Below are 24,142 nucleotides of genomic sequence, written 5' to 3'. Positions count from 1 at the left end.
GGCGGCGGCTGCTGCCCTGATCGCCCCTCTGGAGCAGGGAGAGGTGGAGAAGCCCTCAGGTGTGATTGAGGCTGGTAGCCACCACATGCACCAGCTGATAGCACTGAGCAATTGGGACCAGCACCGGGCGCTGGCAGTGGGTGCAAGCGGCAGCTCCAATGTCAGTAGTGGGTGTGAGCGGGGCCTGCACCGGCAGCAGGTGCGAGTGCTGGGCGGGACTGTGGCACACAGGAGCAAAGAATTTTTAGTAACCACCAGAGGCTTGCCCCGATGACAGCGACTGGTGTCCCGCCTTGGTCTGGCGCCGCCGCTCACCTGCTCCACCATCCCACCACGGCCAACACCCGCCATGTTCTGCTCTCTGCTGCCTGCTGCTGACGCCCGCCATGTTCCGTGTGCACTCACTCGTGGTCAGCACACATCATAGCGACCAGTTGTTTAGTTGTTTGGTTGTTCTGACGTTCGGTCTATTTCCATATTAGGGCTTTATATATATAGACTAGAGGTCCAGTGCACTAAATTTGTGCATGGGGGTGGGGGTACTTCAGCCTGGCCTGCACCCTCTCCAATCCAGGACCCCTCGGGGAATGTCCGACTGCCTCTCGCAATCCAGGACCGCTGGCTCCCAACCGCCTGCCTGCCTGCCTTATCGCCCCTAACCACCTCTGCCTGCCTGCCTAATCGACCCTAACTGCTCCCCAACCGGCCTGATGGCCCCTAACTGCTCCCCTGCTGGCCTGATCACCCCTAACTGCCTCTGCCTTGCCCCTCACTCGGGACCCAGGATTCCCTCCTCCCACCATTGTAGGCACCCGGGACCCGGGCTGGCTTTGCCCGGGCCATGCGCAGCCGCAGGGGACCGTGGGTGGGTGGCTTTGCTTGGGCTGCGGCCGCAGGCACCTGGGCCCATGGGGCAGGTAGCTTGTCCCTCTCCTGGGGTGCAGGTGCAAGCACAGCCACAGGTGCCTGGGACCACGGGGCAGGTGGCTTGTTCCTCCCCCGGGCTGTAGCCCCAGCCACTGGCACCTGGGACCACAGGCCGTGCGGCTTGTCCTTCTCCTGGGCTTCAGCCTGGCTGGTCTCCATTCCTCTCTCACGAGCTCATTTGTGCCTGGCTGATCCCCATTCTTCTCTCCCCAGTGTTGAGTGTGTGAGCCGTTATGACGTGATTGTGTGAGGGTGTGGTGACCATTTGCATATTAGCTCTTACAGATTTTTGAACTTGTAGAGACTTATTTTGTGTCCTAACATGTTTTCTTTTAGAATGACTCATGTGCACTTGAGGAGAATGTATATTCTGCAGCTTTGGTGTGAATTATTCTATAAATGTCAATTAAATCCATCTGATCCAGTGTGTCTTTTAGAGTCTCTGTTTCCTTGTCAATTTTTTGTCTGGAAGATCTAACCAGTGAAATCAGTGAGGTGTTAAAAGTCCCCTAATATGACAGTCTTGCTGTCGTTTTCTCCCTTAAAGACCTCTAGCAGGTTTTAAAAATATATTTAGGTGCTCCTATATTGGGTGCATATGTGTTTACCAGGATTATATCCTCTTGCTGGATTGATCCCTTTAGTATTATGTAGTGACCTTTATTTTTTCTTGTGATAGCCTTCATTTTGAAGTCTATTTTGTCAGATACGAGTTTTGCTACCACAACTTTTTTGTTTGTTTCTATTTACATGGAATAATTTTTTTCCATTTCTTCAATCATCCTGTGTGAGTCTTTTGTTCTGAGGTGGGTCTCTTGTAAGCAGCATATAATTGGGTCATGTTTTTTTTTTTTTATCTGTTCAGATACCCTATGTATTTTGTTTGGAGCATTTAATCCATTTATATTTAAGGTTATTGATGGGTACTTATTTATTGCCATTTTAATTATATATGCCTATGTTTCTCTCTTTCTCTATTCTCATTACAACAGTCCCTTTAGCGTTTCTTGTAGTGCTGGTTTGGTGGTGATAAACTCCTTTACCTTTTTCTGGTCTGGGAAGCTCTTTATTTCACCATTTATTTTGAATGGTAATCTTGCTGGACATAGTAATCTTGGTGTCCGGTTCTTGCTTTTCATTGCCTTGAATACTTCATGCCAATCCCTTCTTGCCTGTAGAGTTTCTGATGAGAAATCAGGTGTCAGTCTTATTGGAGCTTCTTTGTAGGTAACAAATTGCTTTTCTCTTGCTACCTATCAGATTCTCTCTTTGTCTTTAATTTTTGGCATTTTAATTATGATGTGTCTGGGCATAGGCCTGTTTCGGTTCTTCTTTCTTGGGATTCTCTGTGCCTCCTGAACTTGTGTGACTTTTTCCTTCACCAGGTTAGGTAAGTTTTCTGCCATTATTTCTTCAAGCACATTTTCTATCCCTTGCTCACTTTCTTCGCCTTCTGGCATACCCATTATATGAATGTTGTTACTTTTCATGGTGTCCCTTTCCCTTAAGTTGTCCTGCTGTTTTTTAAAAATGTTTTCTGTTTGGTTTTCTGATTGAGTAATTTTTTTCTACCCTGTCTTCTAATTCACTGATCTAATCATTGTCTTGTCCTAATCTGCTCGGTAGTCCTTCCACTGTGTTCTTTATTAGTGCTATATCATTTTTCATAGTTAGTATATCTTTTCTCATGTTGAGAATCTTTGCCATCATTATTCTGAACTCTATATCTGATAAATTTCTTTTCTCCCTTTCATTTAACTCCTCTTCTGGAAAATTCACTTGTTCTTTCATTTCTGGGTTGTTGTTGTGTTTTTTTTTTTGTCTCCCCATTTTGGCTGTCTTTTGGGTTTGTGTCTGTGTATTAGGTAGGTCTGCTATGACTTCCAATCTCTAGTGCAGGACAATGCCAGCCACTGTTTGTGACTGCTAGATAGAATAGGTTTTAGCTACCCAGGCCTTCAGGGCTAGTTCCTGTTATTTCAGTTAAGTTTTATTTTTAATTTTTATAAATTTCTCTTTTAAAGTATGAGATACATACCATAAAGGACACAAATCATAAGCTTGAGGAATCATAAAATGAGCATATTTGTACAATCATCCCAGTCAAGAAATAGAACATTACCAGAACCCCATTAAGACCCCTCTGGTGTCCTATCTCAGTCACTACCATCATCCTCCTCTGCATGGCTAACCATTATCTTGACTCCTTATACCGCTTTTTTATTTTTTTTTGATAAATCTTTATTGTTCAGATTATTACAATTGTTTCTCCTTTTTTCCCCTATATCTCCCCATCACCCGGTTCCCTCCCCCCCGTTGTCCTTATCCATAGGTGTATGATTTTTGTCCAGTCTCTTCCCATACCCCCCACACAGACACCCCTTTCCCCCTGAGAATTATTAATCCACTCCCATTCTATGCTTCTGATTCTATTATGTTCACCAGTTTATTCTGTTCCTCAGATTTTTAATTCACTTGATTTTTAGAATCACTTGTTGATAGATATGTATTTGTTGTTCATAATTTTTATCTTTACTTTTTTCTTCTATCTGTGAAGCTCTTTATCTGCCCTTCAATTCTGAATGATAACTTTGCTGGGTAGAGTAGTCTTGGTTGTAGGTTCTTGCTATTCATCACTTTGAATATTTCTTGCCATTCCCATCTGGCCTGCATAGTTTCTGTTGAGAAATCAGCTGACAGTCGTAAGGGTGCTCCCTTGTAGGTAACTAACTGTTTTTCTCTTGCTGCTTGTAAGATTCTCTCTTTGTCTTTTGCCCTTAGCATTTTAATTATGATGTGTCTTGGTGTGGTCCTCTTTGGATTCCTCTTGTTTGGGGTTCTGTGTGCTTCCTGCACCTGTAAGTCTATTTCTTTCACCAGGTGGGGGAAGTTTTCTGTCATTATTTCTTCAAATAGGTTTTCAGTATCTTGCTCTCTCTCTTCTGGCACCCCAAAAATTCGGATATTGGTACGCTTAAAGCCATCCCGGAGGCTCCTTATGCTATCCTCACACTTTTGGATTCTTCTTTCTTTCCGCCTCTCTGGTTGGGTGTTTTTTTCTTCCTCATATTCCAGATCTTTGGTTTGACTCTTCGGGTGCGGTGGTCTACTCTGTATATTCTTTATTTCAGACAGTGTATGCATAATTTCTGACTGGTCCTTTTCCATTTTTTTGGTATTCTCATTTAGGTCCTTGAAGGTCTCTTCAAGTTTCTCAGCGGTTTTTAGAAGATTCTTGAGTAACCTTATAAATATGGTTCTGAACACTGTGTCGTCCATTAGTTTGCTTTCATCTATCTCTCCTACTTGTGACATACTTCGATGTCTCCACATTTTGGCTGCCTCCCTGTGTTGATGGAGTGGCTTTGTGTGGTTGGTGACCTATAGGGGCCGGTAGCTCAGCTTCCCCAATCACCCTAGGTGGTCGCTCTTGGTACTCCCCTTTGTGGGCTGAGTGGAAAGTCTTGGTGTAGTTAAAAGCCCTGATTGCTGTTGGTACACTGGGAGGAATTGACCTCTGGTCCAATTGGTTGTGAGGGCCTGCTGTGTCTATAACGGAAGAATTGCTGTGCTGGAGACACAGTAGGGCTTTGGTGCTCACTGAGTCTGCCTCTTGAATGTGTCCCTTATGAGAGTGGTTGAAATCTGGTGTCGTCCACACCGACAGAAAAGTCACTCTCACTCTCCGACCGATGGCTGAGAGTCCCGTAGGTGTCTGGGTCCCCCGCGTGTCCCCAGAAACTGGAGTTCAGAGTGGTTGGGATTGTTGGTATCACTGGCGGGAGTTGATCTCCAAGCCAGTTGGCTGTGAGGATCAGCAGTGTCTCTGCTGGGAGAGCTTCTGTGCTCAGCTTGGATGGGGCGGAGTCTCAGGGTGGCGCAGACAAGCTTTGGTTTCCTGTCTGCTCCGCCCTAAGAGGGCCGGTTTCTCCGTGCCCGAATTAATGGCTGCGTGCCTCTGAGAGAAGGCAGCTTTCGAGCCTCTCCCGCTGCCTAACAGACCAGTTTCTCCCCGACCGCAGCTGGATTTCAGTGCAGACCCAAGGTTTTGTTTTTCTCCCGAACGAGAAATCCAGCCACTGGGAGGGCTGTGCTCAGCTTGGATGGGGCGGAGTCTCAGAATGGCGCAGACAAACTTGGTTTCCGTCCGCGCCGCCCTAAGAGGGCCGGTTCCTCCGTGCCCTAATCAAAGGCTGCGCGCCTCTGAGAGAAGGCTGCTCTCAAGCCTCGCCTGCTGCCAAACAGCCCAGTTTCTCCCCGACCGCAGCTGGATTTCAGTGTAGTCGGGAGGTTTTGTTTTTCTCCCAAACGAGAAAGCTAGCCACGCAGCGTCTGCTGCCCTCCCTCTCCGCACACTGCGAGCAAGCCTGCTGTGTATTCAGCCGCCCGCCCTTTCCGCGCTCACGGATCTCCACACCTCCACAGCTCCTGAGGCTCAGCGTCCCCCTCTCTTTTTTTCTCTAGTTGTAGGTTTTCCACTCTGCCAGCTTTCCGGTGGTTCTGGATGGTGTGCGCTCTGATTTCCAGTTGTAGTTTCAAAATTGTTGTGGTAGGCAACATTAGGTGTTTACCTTATGCCACCATCTTGGTTTCTCCTTATACCGCTTTTTAATTTTCAGGTGATTTTTGAACTTCTAACTTCTTTAACTGGTTCACTAAAAGTACTTTTCTAATCTTTGAGGGAATAATGCATTGATCATGATTCTGAACCTGAAATTTTGTTTCCTTTTTAGAGTGGACTTCAATGTTCCTATGAAGAACAACCAGATAACAAACAATCAGAGGTAAGGTTCCTGCTAAGCATTGTGCTAGGTTATGATGTGTGTTGGTGTAGCTATGAAGGATGAAATGGTTAAAAAAAAAAAGGATGAAGTGGTTTTCCTTTCTTATCATACAACTAGGATAATTTAAGCGATATAAATGAACATGGATTTTCACCAAACTACCCTTGGTCTTCTTTCTTTGTGGTTTTTTTGGAGAATTTTTATGAGAATTTATTTGTGCCAAATTGATGACATATGCCAGCAAGCAAGATTTCAATAGCTCCCTGGTCAGCTTTCTTAATGAGAATGTAGAAATTGAAAAAATCATCTTAAGAAAGTGATTTTTTTTCCTGCCCCCGATTTTTGAAAATTTGAAGAATTTGGGGTTATGCATTTTTAATGAATGTCAGAGTTTAAGGTTTCTTGTCTTCCCTTGCAAAATGAACTGTGCAAGAGAAGGATTTTTAAATTACTAATAATTATTAAGGTTATATGTAGTATTATAAACTCCTATTTCAGTTTTGGTCCAGATAAAATCAGTTTTTGAGAATTTTGACCTAAGGGAAAAGACTTTAGAAGTAATATTTTCAATCTGTGTAGACTGAGAAGCAGAAATTTTAAGTGGTAGTACTGCTCTTGCTTTGACTAGATTGTGATACAAGTTTAAAAAAAATATTTTTATTTTTATTGATTTCAGAGAGGAAAAGAGAGGGAGAGAGAGTTAGAAACATCAATGATGAGAGAGAATCATTGATTGGCTGCCTCCTGAACACGCCCCCCCCCCCCCCCCCCCCGTACTGGGGATCGAGTCCGCAACCCTGGCATGTTCCCTTGACTGGAATCAAACCCAGGACCCTTTGGTCCACAGGCTGACACTCTGTCCACTGAGCTAAACTAGCTAGGGCCAAGGTTTTTATTTTAAGTTTTGTTTATTTTTACCACTCTAAAGATGTTTATTTTTTCTTTTTATTGAATTTATTGCAGTTACACTGGTTAACGAAATTATATAGTTTTCAGGGGCACAATTCTACAACATCATCTGTACACTGTATTGTATGTTCACCATCCCAAGTCAAATCTCTTTCCATCACCATTTATCTCTCCTTTACCTTCTTCTACCTCTTCCCACCCACTCCCCTGGTAATTACCACACTGTGTCCATGTCCATGAATTCTTTCTTTCTTTCTTTTTTTCAATCTCTCCTCCACCTCCCAGCCCCCTCCTCCAATATTTTAAATTTTAAATGAAAGTTTTGAGCTTGAAAGGTGCTTTTCAATTATTAGACTAGTGTTGTCTAATGTAAATATAATATGAGCCACACGTAATTGAAAATTTTCTAGTTGTCACATGAGAAAAGTAAAAAGAAATGGGTGAACTTGGTTTTAATAATATATTTTATTTAATTCAGTAAGTCTAAAATAATCATTTCAATATGTAATCTGCAAAATAATCAAAGGGACATTTACCTTTTTTGGTATTAAGTCTTTGAGATCTGGCGTGTGTTTTACACTATAGTACATCTCAATGTGGGCTAGTCACATTTCTAGCATCTAAGAGACACATGTGTCCGACGGCTATCATATTGGACTGTTCATGTCTAGACCCAGAACTATCTCAGATATTGGCCCCAAAATAGAGCCTGGCTGTCTGCCAAGAACATTTCTGCTGTACCATAGTGTAAGGTCTTTGTACAAGGCAGCTCTGACCATTCTTGAGTTACATTATTTTCTACACTACACAGAAAAGATTGGAAATATGGCTGCCTATGAAGGTATTTTATGAATAAAAAATAGAAAAACATGTCAGAGTAGATCTTTTCATGTTTGGAAATCCATGGGGTTTAGAAATAATTGAACTTGCTGACAAAGGATAGCTCTGAATATTAATTTGTTTTCATTGGGCAAACTTTATACCTGATAGATTTACTCTTTATTTGGTATAAATGATTTTTTATTTTTATTTATTTATTTATTTATTTTTAAAATATATTTTATTGACTTTTTACAGAGAGGAAGGGAGAGGGATAGAGAGCTAGAAACATCGATGAGAGAGAAACGTCGACCAGCTGCCTCCTGCACACCCCCCACCGGGGATGTGCCTGCAACCAATGTACATGCCCTTGACCGGAATCGAACCTGGGACCCTTCAGTCCGCAGACCGACGCTCTATCCACTGAGCCAAACCGGTTTCGGCTAAAGGATTTTTTTATATATGCTAAATAGCATAGGTTTTTTAGAAACATAACTTGGTTTTTGTTACTCCATACTCTGCTGTGCTGAAATGTCACCTTATCAGAGACTGTCCCTGGCCACCCTTCCTAAAATCCCCTCCACCTCTGTTCCCCATTCAATCTTGTCCCCTTACTTTGCTTTATTTTCTCCATAGTTCTTATCACCATCTGAGATAGATATATTTTGTTAATTGTTTTACTAGAGGCCCGGTGCATGAAATTTGTGCACAGGGAGGGGGGGTGTCCTCAACCCGGCCTATGCCCTCTCACATTCTGGGACCCCTATGAGATGTCAGCCTGCTGGCTCAGGCCTGCTCCCCTGGGAGAACAGGCCTAAGATGGCAGGTGGACATCCCTCTCACAGTCCAAGACCCCTCACTCCTTACCACCCACCTGCTTGCTGCTGCAGAGGCGGGAGTGGCTCCCGCCATCGGCGCTGTGCTTGCCAGCCATGAGCCTGGCTTCTGGCTGAGCCACGCTCCCCCTGTGGGAAAGAAAAAGGGCTTTATGTTTTATGAGGCCATGAATGACATATTTCCCACTAATTTCTAGGAGTAACCTTGTTCTACCTGTACTGCCTGTACTGCCTCCTGGGGGCAGCTCCTGCATTGAGCGTCTGCCTCCTGATGGTCAGTGCGCATCATAGCGACTGGTCGTTCTGGTTGTTCCACTATAACGGTCACTTAGGCTTTTATTATATAGACTAGAGGCCCAGTGCATGAATTGGTGCACGGGTGGGGTCCGGCTGGCCTGGCCCCAATCGGCGGATCAGGGCCCGGCCTGTTGGGAGGAGGAGACGGCGGGAGGTTGGCCGGCCGGCCCGCCATGATCGGGGCCCGATCAGGGCCTGGCCAGCCGGGGGGAGGGGCTGTCGGCCGATGGGGGGTTGGGGGCCAATCGGGGGTGGGGCTGGCTGGGGGAGCAGCCGTGGAGGGTGGGTGTTGGCTGGCCACCCTGCCCTCGATGGGGTGGGAGAGGCCGATCAGGGGTGGCTGGCCAGGGGGAGGGGCCATGGGAAATGGGGTGGGAGAGGCCTCCTGCATAAGGTGCAAACCATGATGAGAATGTATAATCCTAGTTGGAGGGTGGGCATTGTAATTAACTTCTTCCCCTGAACATGTATCTGAGGACCATCAGTGAATTGCTGAAAGTACATTTGAAGGAATTTGGAAAAGAAAATGGGCTTTATGTTTTATGAGGCCATGAATGACATATTTCCCACTAATTTCTAGGAGTAACCTTGTTCTACCTGCTGTCTTTTTCTGGTTGCAGAATCAAGGCTGCCATCCCAAGTATAAAATTCTGCTTGGACAATGGAGCCAAGTCAGTTGTTCTTATGAGCCACCTGGGTCGGCCTGATGGTGTCCCCATGCCTGACAAGTACTCTTTGGAGCCAGTTGCTGTAGAACTCAAATCTCTGCTGGGCAAGTAAGTGCCAGCTCTGGTGCTGGTGGACGTTGGGACAGGAGATGTGGTCAAGCATATTGTTACTGGTTCTTAACTTTCAGACTGCTTAAGTCTCTCCATCTCATGCTCTCCCCAGGGATGTTTTATTCTTGAAGGATTGCGTGGGGCCCGAAGTGGAGAAAGCTTGTGCTGCCCCAGCTGCTGGGTCTGTCATCCTGTTGGAGAACCTTCGGTTTCATGTGGAAGAAGAAGGGAAGGGAAAAGATGCTTCTGGGAACAAGGTAGGACCTGCGATTTTTAAAATTTATTTGTATATTTTTATGTATTTCAGAGAGGAAGGAAGAGGGAGAGATAGAAACATTAATGATGAGAATCATTGATTGACTGCCTCCTGCATGCCCCCTATTGGGGATTGAGCCCACAACCTGGACTTGTGCCCTTGACCGGAATCAAACCCAGGACCCTTCAGTCCACAGGCTGATTGATGCTCTACCTACTGAGCTAAGCCTGCTAGGGTGGACCTGTGATTTTTGACAGTGCTGTGAGTCTGTAAGAGACTGATTGAAGAATAGAGGAAGTTCATGTTTATTTTTCCATAGACACCTTTTTATTGAAGTGTAACATACATATCAAAATGCACAAATGCACAGCTTGATGAATTATCCAAAAGTAAACTAACACCTGTGTAACCACCACCTAGGTTAAGGAATAGAGGTTCAAGGGTTTTGAAAACCTTTGAAAAATATGTGAGTAACATTTGGGTTTCAGAGTATTCAGTGAACATGCTGTTTCCAACTGTCCATTTGTCATACATCTGGCCTATGGTATACAATAATTTTCTTTCTTATACGATGTCATAATCCTATCAAAGGGTAGGCTGTGATTCCCAAGTGCTGAGTGCAGATGTTCATAGATGGTTTTGGGGATGAGTGTCCATGCACCCCAGGTGTTCTTCCAGCAGAGTCAATTTTACATTTTCTTTTGTTTTTCAAGGCTGGAACAGTTTTCCTAAGCAATAGGACCTAGCATGTTATTGAAGGACAATCTGTTCTTATTTAGAAGGGGGGGAATTAACTTAAAACTTGAGCTTGGTATTTTTAAAACAGTAGGTTAAATTTGATATAATTCGGGTTTTCTTTTTAAAAAAATATTTTTATTGATTTCAGAGAGGAAGAGAGAGATAGAAACATCAGTGATGAGAATCATTGATTGGCTGCTTCCTGCACATCCCACACTGGGGATTGAACCCTGACTGGGAATCAAACCACGACCTACTGGTTCATAGGTCAATGCTCAATCACTAGCCATACTGGCTGGGCTAATTTGGGTTTCCTTATAAAAGAATTTGTGAGCAGAAAAAAGTACTTTCCTAAGTCAAGTGGAAAGGGACAATGATTGTAGTTGGGTAAATGATGGTCATAATGATAATGCTTTGGATTTAAGGCATTTTTCTTAAGAATTGTAAAGCATTTTTTCTTTGGATTTCTCTTTAAGATCAGGAAGTATAAGTATCATCATTTCATAAAGAAACTAAATTTCAGCCCTGGCCAGATAGCTTAGTTGGTTAGAGAGTCCTCCCGATATGCCAAGGTTGCGGTTTGATCTCTAGTCAGGACACATATAAGAATCAGCCAATGAATACATAAATAAGTGGAACAACAAATCTCTCTCTTGCCCGCCCACCTTCCCTCCCTCCCTCATTCTCAAGTCAACAACAAAAAAAAGAAACTGGGTCTTAGAAAGGCAGTCATTTGACTAAAGTTAGAGTCAGTGGTTCTTCTGTTGCTGAGCTTTATATATAGCTCAGTCCATTAGATATTCAAACTTTTTCTGTAGAAGGCCAAACAGTAAATATTTTAGACTTTGTGGGCCATACAGTCAATCACAACCATGTATGGTCTCTGTTGGAACTACTCAACTCTGCTGTTGTCATGCAAAAACAACCATAGGGAAAAAAACACACACACAATAAAAAAAGGAACCAAAAAAAAAAAATTCTGAAAGCAACCATAGATAGGTAACTCACAAAACCAAGTTACTATGACCTGACAACTGGAATTCAAATATTAAATATTTCAAATATTATACAGCTGGCTCTTGGAGGATGATTTGGGATTTGCCTTATTGGTAGAAGGGAAGCTAAAGGCATCCTTTGAGTGCTTTGCATTCTTAAGGTCTTTTGTGTCTTGGGGAACAAGATGCTCTGAGGCTAGTGTCTCACTCTTCTGACATTTCTTTCTTTTTTTTTTTTTAACTTTTATTGATTTCAGAGGGAGAGGGAGAGATAGAAACATCAACGAGAGAGAATCATTGATTGGCTGCCTCCTGCACACCCCCTACTGGGGATCAAGCCCCCAACCCGGGCATGTGCCCTTGACTGGAATTGAACCTGGGACCCTTCAGTCCACAGGCCAATGCTCTATCCACTGAGCCAAACCAGCTAGGGCCTGACATTTCTTAAGGTCACTGGAGTGCCTTCTTTCAAGCAGTTTCTTTTCTTAGCACCACAGGCTTTGGTCGTCTTGCCTTATCGTGCCTTTGGCATGATCTTACTAGTAGAAGTAAAATGCTGACCTAAAATTTGGTGCCCTTTTAGACTGAAACTCGAGCTGCACAGACTCTAGGACTTAGGGCAGGAGACAACTGAAAAATTGAGGCAAAACCTTTTATTAAGGAAGTGAGGAACTAACTACGCTAGTCTATGACTTTTCTTTAGTTGACTTTAGTGTCCAATAGCTTTCAATGCTTGAAGTTTCAGGAGCAGGTCATGAGTTTAAAATGGGTAAAAACAAAGCGAGGACATAAAATGTTTCCTTTATCCAGTGTCTCTGCATTGGTCTTTTAGGGGCATTCTCTTCTAGTTATCGTCAGAAGAAAAATGAGAAGTGGGTTCTGATTATTATCATTAATTTCTAAAGCACTTTTTCATGAAGAGCTTTCAATTTGCCATTTTGCCTCAAATAATTCTTGAATAGAGGGGTTATTATGCCTTTTTAATATGGGAAGATTTTAGGGATAGAGAGCAACTTTCCAAAAGTTACGCTGTGAATTTGTGTCAGAACTGGGCTTAGAACTCAGGTCTCCTGCCATTGAGGCATTGTTTTCATTACTATATGAATCATCTTCCAGTCACCAGTAGCTGATGATATTCCATTCTAGAGAGATTATGGGGGCTTTGCAGTCTTTAGTTTTAGCATTAGTGCGCCTGTATTCTTTGGGTCATTAGAAGAAAGCTCTCATATTCTTTGTGGCAGCTGCATTCATCTTGATACGTAGGAGGATGGGAATGGGCAATGACTAAAATGAACATCTGCTTTGTGCTATGTCATCTCTCCCTTCATCTGGCTTCCTGTGCATCTTTGCTTAGTCGTCTCCTCCCAGAGACTTTTTGTTCATCCTGCCACCCTGCTTTTCGTCCCCTTTGGGAGGTGGTATCCCTGGATAGTGAGCTGATATTTCAGAGCCCTCTATTTTACTTATACTTTTTGTTCCTCTCTTCTTTTTTTGTAGAAGTGTATTTCTTTTTTAAATATATTTTATTGATTTTTTACAGAGAGGAAGGGAGAGGGATAGAGAGCTAGAAACATTGATGAGAGAGAAACATCAACCAGCTGCCTCCTGCACACCCCCCACCGGGGATGTGCCCACAACCAATGTACATGCCCTTGACCGGAACCGAACCCGGGACCCCTCAGTCCGCAGGCTGACGCTCCATCCACTGAGCCAAACTGGTTTCGGCAGAAGTGTATTTCTTATTTTCTCAAATGCCTAACTTCAGGAAAGGCCATATAAAATACCTCCTTTTAGTCAGCATAAAATGTTTCTGAGGTCCTTTTCTCTTGTCATGTTTCTGTCTGCCTGCTCTGTCCCAGCCTGCTGTTGTTGCTTTCATGAGGAATATGTGTGAGGACCTCTCCCTTTGCAGAAAGGCTTGGGTAGCCAGCATTCTTTCCTCTCTTTTATAAGGAGAATATGTTAAAAATGAGGAAATGAATCAAGGAGAGAGAAGACTAATCAGAATCTTGTTCTAGAAGTAGGGGAGAGGCCAGTGAAAAATGAGATGTCGTTATTAGCCTTATGTGATTAAGCAGTTAAACCACAGGTCAGGAATCTTAGGTTTGCAATTTGAGGGAAGGCAAAGGAGAGCAAAAACATGTAAAGTTGACCAAAAGACCTGGAATACTTGGAGGAAAGAGCAGACCCTGTTGCTAGTTGTAAATATTGATGTCTCACTAACTCAGGGTCTTTAGAGAATGTTCAAGAAGACTCTTTGTATGAAATGCTTTTATAGTTGTCTTTGCAGCCATCAACATTTACTGTTCTTGGTTTTTCCTTTTTTTTTTTTTCCTCTGCAGGTTAAAGCAGATCCAGCTAAAGTAGAAGCCTTCCGAGCTTCACTGTCCAAGCTGGGGGATGTCTACGTCAATGATGCTTTTGGCACTGCTCACCGAGCTCACAGGTACTACGAGTCTTATTTGATATTGAGCTGGGAACAGTATTCTTCTGTTTACTCAAGCAGCCCAATCTCTGGGTTGCTTTTAGAGACATCTGTATTATACTGTGATCCTATAGATCCTATCTCTAATTGTAGCTACCACTTAGATTGTGGCTCTTGTTGAGTGGCATGGCATGTCTCTGATCCAAAGAGGAAATAAAAGTAAAAGTTGAGAATTGGAGCTTTTTTTGAGCTTCAGTAAGCAGTTGCTCGTTCTCATTGTGGATGTTTCATGTAAAGTTCACCCTCTGTGAACATTTTGGGATCAGAATCTTATGCTGTCAGTAGGAAGAAAATTTAGGAATCTTCTCTTGTCATCAACTGGCTGATTATTTATTGGAATTAAACCCTTGGCCTGAAGACTACTAATAATTGGGTATATTAAATTCTGCTTAAGGCAATTGCTTTTCATTTGCCCCTTGACACTGCACTATTAGTAAAAAATTTATACCTAAGTGTTTTTGTTGCAGTTTAGGGATGAAAATCATGGTCTCCTGGAATCTCCAAAGTATTTCAGTGATAAGGAGATGGTGTCTAGTATTGGGAGAATTGGTAGGGACTGACTACAATTTGAATGTCTCTGGTCTTTTCTAGCTCTATGGTTGGTGTCAATCTGCCACAGAAAGCTGGAGGTTTTTTGATGAAGAAGGAGCTGAACTACTTTGCCAAGGCATTGGAAAGCCCAGAGCGACCCTTCCTGGCCATCCTGGGCGGGTATGAAGAACTCTTCAAGATTATGCTTTCAGTAATGTGTTTGCCTGGTAGGAGGCCATAACTTGGGTGTTTATTGTCAGATAGCACAATCAAACTGGGTAATAGAGGAGAATTTAATAAAGAGACTATCTACAAAGGTATGGGTAGCTTTCAGAGAAACTTAAAGGGGATAGTGCAGTAATCTGGGCCAAGCAACAGCTATTACCATCCCTAGGCCTGAAGGGACAAAGAGAGGGAATGGTTTCCAAAATCCAGAGAGGGTAGTTGTATGGAGAGGGCTCTCTGATAGGACAGGGGACATAGGGATAGATATATGTCATGGAGGGAGCCAGGGAAATAATATTCTGATGTCCCTTCAATCTCCTACTGATGTACTCCTCTCACCCCCAGTTGGCTGCAACCCAACTAGAAGCCAGAGGGCAAGGGAGTCCCTTGAGGAAGTCCATGCAGGTCAGCCTCTTGGGACAGAGAATAGGGCTGAGAAGGAATAAAAAATGGTTCTGGAGAAAAGAATGGGAAAGGTCCACCACAGGTGCTCATCGAACAATTTTAATTTTTGATGCCTTTGAGCCTTTCATAGCCATATAATCTGGCCAGGAAAAACTAGGAGAATCTCCTCATTTGTGTTTAATATATCATTTAGAACTCATTTCTCCAGATCACATACCATTTTATATTTTCTCCTATGGGTAAAGATACTATGTGAATAATTATATTGTGATGGCTTAGTTAAAATAGAAATTTTAGAATTGTGGGTCAAGAGGCTAGCTGGGTAAATTTTAGGCAATAGAGTAGGGACAGGGACCTGGCACTGCTTGGAAAAGATAACTTCCTATCACTTGGCATGGCTAACTAGGTACCAGCCTCTTTATGACTGGGAGCCTCTGACCCTTCTATGAGCAGGGCTTTAGTTCTCATGGGAATGAACACGCTCAGCATTTCCCTATGAAAGCTGACTCTGGAGTTGAGTGTCAATTTCACATAGCATAATTGCTCTCCAGGTTTTGTGAGCCCAGTTTCAGGGTCCTAAAAATAATTCAGGTGGCTACGGGTCATCTGTGTCTTGTGACCTTATAAAGTTCAGACTGATTGTTGCTTCCCTGGAGATTAGGAATTGAGCTGTCTTATTTTCCAACCTTCTGTAGACATGGAATTTGGGAGTGAGTGCCACCTAGTGGTTATGATTAGGTTTTAAACTCAGCTTGAAATACTTGTTTTGGGGAAGCTGATGTGGAGGGTTTTTTTTTTGTTTGTTTGTTTGTTTTTGGCCACCTTTCTTGCAGTGTAGTCTCCTTAGACCATTAATGATTTTGGGAAAAATTTTACTTTTTATTAAAAGACATTATTGTGGAAGCACTCAAACACTCACAGAAGTTGAGAGAATAGTATAATAAACCCCCAGGTGCCTGTCACCCTGCTTCAACAATTTTTGACATTTTTGCCAATCTTGTTTCATCTACTGTCTAACGCTTTTTTTTATCAAGTGTATTTTACAGCAAGCCTTAGCCCTGGCCGGCTTTTGGTGTGCTCGTCACTCAGCACACCAAAAATTGTGGGTTCAGTTCCGGGTTGGGGCACAAACCTAGGTTGTGGGTTTGATTTCCAGTCAGGGTGCATATGGGAGGCAACCAATTGATGCTTCTCTCACATTGTTTCTATCTCTTTTTCCCTTTCTCTCTCTCTCTCTCTCTCTCTCTCTCTCTCTCTCTCTCTCTCTCTTTTACTTTCTCTCTCTAAAATCAATAAACATATCCTTGGGTGAGGATAAAAAAAATAAAGTAAGCCTTAGATATCATATAATTTCACTTATAATACTTCTGCATGCATCTCATAACTGATAAGGATACTTCTTTTAAATAACGGCCTAACAAAATTTAACACTTTCATCTATAGTACCTCATCTGTATTCAGAAGTTATCTATCATCTCAGAAATGTCTTTTTACAGTTTGTTTGAATAAGGATCCAAATAAAGTCCATGTATTACATTTGGTTGTTAGGTATCTTTTATTCTGTGATAGTCCCCTCTTCTTCTTTTTTTAAAAGTATACTTTTATTGATTATCAGAGAGGGAGAGAGAGATAGAAACATCAATGATGAGAGAGAATCATTGATTGGCTGCCTCCTGCAAGCCCCCTACTGGGGATTGAACCCGCAACCCAGGCATGTGCCCTTGACTGGAATCAAAACTGGGACCCTTCAGTCCACAGGCAGATGCTCTATCCACTAAGCCAAACCGGCTAGGGCAGTCCCCTCTTTAGTATTTTCATTCCATTGATTTATTGAAGAAGTAGGGGATTTGAGTTATATCCCACATTCTTTAGAAGAGTTTGAGTCTCTTTACTTTCCTCTTATTTTCTCCCCAGGTCCCTCCCTCCCTCCTTCTCTCTCTGTATAACAGTTACTCCATTCTGACCCTTCATGATGACCAATCTTCAGAAGTGAGATAAACAGTCTCTTGTCATCCATTTCCCCACATCACTATTGTTCTGAAACCCTGTTTCACAAATCCTAGCATAGTGCCTCTCACAAGGTAGCCATCATCTTTTTTATTGAATGAAGAGGAAATAAGCCCAGGTGATTTGTTCATTTAAGTGGGATTTAGATATATAGGAATGTGAATGGAAGGCAAGCTATTACTTAGTGAGGGACATTAAAGGTTGTGCTTCAAGTGAACTCGTTTTTCGTTAGAGCTTTTTTCTTTCACAGGGAGATGGAAGGACATCTGTATTTATTGTCTTATTTCCCTCTACCAAAGGGGTAAGGGTCTTGGTTTTTGTCAAGTGATTTTTCTTGAGACCTAGAATAGTGCTTGGCACATAATAGGTACTCTGTAAATATGTTGGATCAGGTGGTCCAAAAGAATAATGAATGCCATAAAGCATGTCCCAGTGCGTATCTTTCTATTTTTGCTCAGTATGTATTAGTTTGGTAAATAATCTGATCCTTGCTCTAGAGTTAAGACAGTTTTGAGTAGGCTCAGGGAAACACACAATTAGCAATCTTGCTCAGGCATAATTAGTAATCTTGACCCTCTGATTTTTTTGGGGAAAAGAGACAAAATAGACCTATTTGGAACTCATGGTTCCTTTAGATCAGTGATGGCGAACCTATGACACGTGTGTCAGCACTGACACGCGTAGCCATTTCTGATGACACGCGGCCGCTGAGGCGGCCGCATGCCGAGGATGAAACATTTGCTGCTCCTGAGGATGAAACATTTGCGAAATAATGTTTTTTCCTCAAAGTGACACACTACCTGAGTTATGCTCAGTTTTTTGGCGAAGTTTGACACACCAAGCTCAAAAGGTTGCCCATCACTGCTTTAGATGATAGTAGGTCTTCTTAGCCATTTTTGGTCTAGAGCCATACCATAAAAGGATTTCTTAGAAATGAATTGGCCTTTTGGGTTAAAGAAACATAGGCAAAGTTAGCCAATACTTTCGTCACTTTGTGGGACATTTCTCTGTTTCTGTGCCTTGATATAAAAACTCAGGCTCTATGTATTATCACTTTGTTTGCCAATTATTTGTTCTTTTGGTGATGATTCTTGCTTTCCCTTCTAGAGCTAAAGTTGCAGACAAGATCCAGCTGATTAATAATATGCTGGACAAAGTCAATGAGATGATTATCGGTGGTGGAATGGCTTTTACCTTCCTTAAGGTGCTCAACAACATGGAGGTAGGAAACCAATGACAAGTGGATGTGAAATAGCTCTTGATGAGAAATAGAAAGAAAACCAGCTTTTGACATGAGCCCTAAAAACTCCCATTTTTATTTATTTTGGCAAGTTGTTTTTCTTTTATCTTGGAATTGTTCTTTTATATTGTATTGTATCTTCTTCCTGTCTACTTTGTGAGGTAATCGTGTTCTTAGTATAGAGGCTGATCCTCATAATTTTGGTCCCTTGTGTAGATTGGCACTTCTCTGTTTGATGAAGAGGGAGCCAAGATTGTCAAAGACCTGATGGCCAAAGCTGAGAAGAATGGTGTGAAGATTACCTTGCCGGTTGACTTTATCACTGCTGACAAGTTTGATGAGAATGCCAAGACTGGCCAAGCCACTGTGGCTTCTGGCATACCTGTTGGCTGGATGGTGAGTCACTTGGGTGGTTGATAGTGTGAGTGAACAAAAATATTTTGGTATCATTCATTCAACCAACCGACAAGCATTTTTTAAAAAAAAAAATATCTTTATTGATTTCAGAGAGGAAGGGAGAAGGAGAGAGAGATAGAAGCATCAATGATGAGAGAAAATCATTGATTGGCTGCCTCCTGCACGCCCCACATTGGGGATTGAGCCCACAACCTGGGCATGTGCCCTGACCAGGAATCAAATCGTGACCTCCTAGTTCATAGGTCAATGTTCAACCACTGAGCCACGCCGGCTGGGCCAACCAACAAGCATTTTAAAAGAATCTCCAAGGAGGTCTGTTAGAGAAGGCTCCAAATGTTGCATTGAGATCCTCCTTAGAGGAGAATCCATGGGGGAAAAGCAATGGTATCAGATTGCTGTTGTCTTCATAAGTAATGTGGGGACAAAACCATTTTTGTTCATCTGTTGATTTCTTAAGTATTTAACTATGTGCTAGGGATGGGGCTATTTTGAATTTTTGTTTTGCTATGTAGAAACCGGTATAAGAAATCTATGAAAATATAAAGATAGTAAAAATATACTGATTACAAGCAAGGAAAAATGTATGTGTATATTCAAGACTAATTTAGTTGATTGTAGTGTTCTCAATTTTAATAGCTGTATAAAATTGTATCATGTTGACATACTAGTTTGCTTAGTCATTTTCTTTTGTTAGTCATGTAGATTTTATTTAGTTCAGTGTTTCTCAAAGTGTGGTCCCAAGAACCATTACTATCATTTTGGAATTTGTTAAAAACAACAACAACAACAAAAACAAGTTCCTGGGCCCACCCCAGACCTACTGAATCAGAAATTCTGGCGGGGGTGGGGTAGAGCCCAGCAATTATACTCAAACAAGCCCTCCTGGTGATTCTTATGTATGCCAAAGTTTGAGAACCACTGATTTGTTCAGTGTTTTTCAACTTGGCACTATTGACATCTCAGGTAGTTTTTGTTTTGTTATGGAGGACTGTTATGGCATTAGAGGGTGTTTAAGACATCTTTGGCTACTAGGTGCTAGTAGCATCCCCCACTCCCCAGTTGTGACAACCAGAAATGTCTCCAGACATTGCCACGTATCCCCTGGGAAGGGGCAGAACTGACCCTGATCGAAAACCACCAATCTAGTTCTTCACAATAATACACAATGATAATAGTGTGGCTAAGAAAGTTATTTTATCAAAAACCTTTGAGGTTTTCCCTTAGACTTGATCTTCCATAAAGGGCATGAACATGTTTATAATTTTAAAAGACTGAAGAGTATATTGGTTCTAGAAGAAACTCTGGTGTTCAGCCTTAAGTTCTGGTTTTGGTAAAGGTGATATTTGTTTCTCTAAGTAGATTTTCTTGGTAGCTCATCCTCTCTATTAACTCTATCCCATAGGGCTTGGACTGTGGTCCTGAGAGCAGCAAGAAGTACGCTGAGGCTGTCACTAGGGCTAAGCAGATTGTGTGGAATGGACCTGTGGGCGTATTTGAATGGGAAGCTTTTGCCCAAGGGACCAAAGCCCTCATGGATGAGGTGGTGAAAGCCACTTCCAGGGGCTGCATCACCATCATAGGTAAGGGGTCATCTATGGAGCTCCTACCAATGTGAGCTGGCAGAATTCTGATCAGAGGAAAGTAGAAGGGAAATAGGTAAGTTTTCCTGGGTTTCTTGGCACAGTGAATCTTGAGAGCTAAACAGTTATATTATTTATGGAGGAACCTATTAATGAGATGGAGTTGGGGTTTCATCAGCTTCTGGTTTGGGCTTGCAAGTACATGACTCTGAAGTTTTGGTGCCAATTCTTTTTTTCCTCCTTTCCCATTTTTACTTGGCTTCCATTCAACAGGTGGTGGAGACACTGCCACTTGCTGTGCCAAATGGAACACAGAGGATAAAGTCAGCCATGTGAGCACTGGGGGTGGTGCCAGTTTAGAGCTCCTGGAAGGTGAGGTTCTTCCTTGATTTTTTGGCTTATTTGGGGGAAGGATGAGGGTTATGCAGTGAGAGGTGGGTAGAATGGAGTGGTGATAGTAGGTAGTATTGTCATTAGCAGTCATTTTTAGCTGGGCATTACAAATGGAGGAGCTTGAAATTAATCTCCTGACATCCATTTGAGGTGGGGAGGGGCCTATGGGAAAACTTATTCTCAAAGAGGTTATGGTCTAGTAGAACTGGGACCCAAATTGTAAAAGATAGCCAACTCCTGGCCATATATCGTAAAGAAGAGCTGACATATTATTGGGAAGGTAGAAAGTGACAGATCTGGCTTAGTGAATACTATAGTAATACTGTCTCTTTGTGTGTGTTCTCTCAAAAACAGGTAAAGTCCTTCCTGGGGTGGATGCTCTCAGCAATGTTTAATATTTTTCCTGCCTTTTGGTTCCTGTGCACATCCCCTTAGTGAACTTAGTGCTTTCCACATCTCTACTTGATATTAGCTAAAATCTTCCCCCATGTCAAGATTCAGCTAATGGCCAAGAGATGCAGCCCAGGAACACTTAAACGGTTGCACAACATCTCAGCTCAACTTTACTGCACCCTAGACTTGCTTCCATTCTTCAGGATCCCATTTGAATTTCTTAGTGACTAAACCATTATGCATTCTACAGTGCATATATTTATATTTTGTCTGTTAAAAAAAGTAAGCTGTTAGCTTAATTCTCTTCTTGGAGTAGCTTATTCTTATTAGCTTTGTCATTGTTTGCTACTCGCATGAAAACCAGGTGAAATTCCAGTTGTAGGGAGAGAGGGAGACAAAGTTGGTCATCTGTTAAATAAATAAAAGTATTCATTGAAACTGGGATTCTTTTCCTGTCATACTTTGTTAGAGTGAGAACAGACTTTTCAAAGGATCAAATTATCTACATTTCTGAATGGAAGAAATGGGGCATCCATGGTGGGGAGGTGGGATTAGATAAATGTCTACTCTTTTATGCCACACATTGTGATACTTTATTTTACATTTTATTTTTATCTGTTACACATGAATGTAATTTTTTTAATATATAGATTTTGTTATTTCAGAGAGGAAGGGAGAGAGAGATAGAAACATCAATGATGAGAGAGAATCATTGACCGGCTGCCTTCTGTACACCCCCCACCGCAATTGAGCCCACAACCCAGGCATGTGCCCTTGACCGGAATTGAACCCGGGACCCTTCAGTCCACAGGCTGACACTCTATCCACTGAACCAAACCAGCTAGGGCTAATTTTTTTGAATATATGTTTTTATTGATTTTAAAGAGAGGAAGGGAAAGAGAGAAAGAGACATCAGTGTGAGAGAGAAACATCTATTGGTTGCCTCCCACACGCACCCTGACCAGGGTTTGAACCCGTAACCTGGTTATATGCCCTGCGGTGCACAAGACAATGCTCAACCAACTGAGCCACACTGACCAGAGCCACATGAATATAATTTAAAGTCAAGGCTTATAACAGAAAAATAGGCCTCATCTCATTCCTCCCACTTGTGATTCCCACTCCCCAGAGGTGATCACTTTCACTTTCAACTCTTAGCTTTTTTTTTTTTTATGGTATTTGCCTCCATATTTTAAGTATTATGCTTATTCTGTTAACTTCTTGATATTTTTTTAAGAAAGGTGTCTATTAATTTTATACATGGGACAATTAGCTCACTTATAGACTCTTCCACAGTACTTCTATTCTTCATTCTCCCAATATAGTTTTATCATAATTCTAGATTAAATTATACAATTGTAAGTATTATTCACAGCTGAGCTATGTCATATGCTATGATTACATTTACTTATGTGACTTTTGTTATTTTTTTTACAGGAAATATCTTTATTTAGGAGTTCTGTTGTTTTTTTTTAAATTAAATTTATTGGGGTGATATTGGCTAATAAGATTATATAGGTTTCAAGTGTACATTTCTCTGATACATGATATATTGCATTGTATACCCACCAATCAAAATCAGATCATCTTCTGTCACAATATATATATGCCCCCCTTTACCCTTTACCAACCCCTACCCTCTAGTAACCACCATATGTTGTCTGTGTCTATGAGTTTCAGTTTTATATCCCACATGAGTAAAATCATATAGTTCTTGGTTTAGTTTCTTCTGACTGACTTATTTCACTTCCATAATATCCTCAAGGTCCGTCCATGTTGCAAATGGCACTATTTTATCTTTTCTTATGGCTGAGTAGTATTCCATTATATATAGGTACCACATCCTCTTTATCCAATCCTGTATTGAACACTTTGGCTGTTTCCATGTGTTGGCCACCATGAATAATGTTGCAGTGAACATAGTGGTACATATATCTTTGCAAATAAATGGTTTCAAAATTTTCATGTAGATATCCAGAAGAGGTAACTCTAATTTTTTTCAGGAAGCACCATACCAGTCTTAATGTGGCTTCTTCTTTTTTTTATAACAGCCTTTGTTTATTTTACTAGTGTCCTGGTGCACGGATTCGTGCACATTGAAAGGAAATTAATTAGAAGAAATACTTTAATATCGCTATTTACATCTTGCTAATGAAAAGAAAATAGGATTCTACCAAGTCTCCTATCTACCTACTCTAGGACTAATGTGAAGATCAAATGAGATGAGGCACGGGAAAACGCTTCACAAACATTTGGTTAAACTAAAATGTTTGCACCTGGCTATAAAGCAAGGTGGCTTCCTGGGCTGAAGAAACTCCAAGGAGGCCAGTCGCTAGGGAGAGAAAGCTGGGCGTTGCTATGTGATGTCATTACCCGGTGCCCACAGCCACCACCGGTTCAGGGCTGGGCTGGGTGTTGGGCCACATTTTGCACCATGGGGTCTTGGTAGCATTGGCTGCAATTTGTTGGGGTGTCGCTCTAGGGTGGTGGCACGGCCTGTGTCCCACTTGGGGGAAGCCGAGTCTTGGTTTGTCGGCACCAGGTCTGCGGTGCCATTTCTCTGTAAATGGCCAGTGTGTGTCATGGCAGCTTCTGTGCTGAGTGGAAACAGCCTAAGTGCCCATCAGCAGATGAGTGGATTAAAAAACTGTGGTGCATCTACACAATGGAATACTAGGCTGTGGTAAAAAAAGAAGGAATTCTACCTATGCCTCCATCTTGACTGGAAGTCTCTTTGATCCATTTTGAATTAATTTGTATATGTGGGGACAAATCTAGTTCTTTCTTTTGCATGTGGCTTTTTCCCATTTCCCCAGCACCATTTACTGAAGAGGCTTTCTTTTCTGCATAGTGTGTTTTTGTCTCCTTTGTCAAGAATTATTTGTCCATATACATGTGGTTTTATTTCTGGGCTCTCAGTTCTGTTCTATTGGTCTGTGTGTCCATTTATCTGCCAATACCATGCTGTTTTTTTTTAATTTAATAAATCTTTTATTGTTCAGATTATTACAATTGTTTCTTCTTTTTCCCCCCCATAGCTCCCCTCCACCCAGTTCCCATCCCACCCTCTGCCCTTAACTCCCCCCCACTGTCCTCATCCATAGGTGTACGATTTTTTCCAGTCTC

The 24,142-nt window shown here is 42.1% G+C and overlaps 1 protein-coding gene across 1 annotated transcript in view; it reads left to right on the top strand.

The window, feature by feature from the left end:
* PGK1 (phosphoglycerate kinase 1) overlaps positions 1-21,458 on the top strand; it is a 41,002-nt gene extending 19,544 nt beyond the window's left edge. The window contains exons 2-11 of the mRNA XM_079765252.1: positions 5,661-5,711; positions 9,193-9,348; positions 9,464-9,608; positions 13,683-13,786; positions 14,417-14,536; positions 18,101-18,215; positions 18,450-18,629; positions 20,053-20,230; positions 20,504-20,602; positions 20,978-21,458. Of these exons, the coding sequence (XP_079621378.1) occupies positions 5,661-5,711; positions 9,193-9,348; positions 9,464-9,608; positions 13,683-13,786; positions 14,417-14,536; positions 18,101-18,215; positions 18,450-18,629; positions 20,053-20,230; positions 20,504-20,602; positions 20,978-21,018 (1,189 nt within the window). The 3' untranslated portion in view covers positions 21,019-21,458. The remainder of the gene's footprint in view (positions 1-5,660; positions 5,712-9,192; positions 9,349-9,463; positions 9,609-13,682; positions 13,787-14,416; positions 14,537-18,100; positions 18,216-18,449; positions 18,630-20,052; positions 20,231-20,503; positions 20,603-20,977) is intronic.
* The last annotated feature ends 2,684 nt before the right edge of the window (positions 21,459-24,142 follow it).

Source organism: Cnephaeus nilssonii (genome assembly GCF_951640355.1).
Source record: "Cnephaeus nilssonii genome assembly, chromosome: X".
In the NCBI taxonomy this organism is placed as follows: domain Eukaryota; kingdom Metazoa; phylum Chordata; class Mammalia; order Chiroptera; family Vespertilionidae; genus Cnephaeus; species Cnephaeus nilssonii.
The sequence above is the reverse complement of the archived record's forward strand: the minus strand, read 5'-3'. Positions and strand labels throughout refer to the sequence as shown.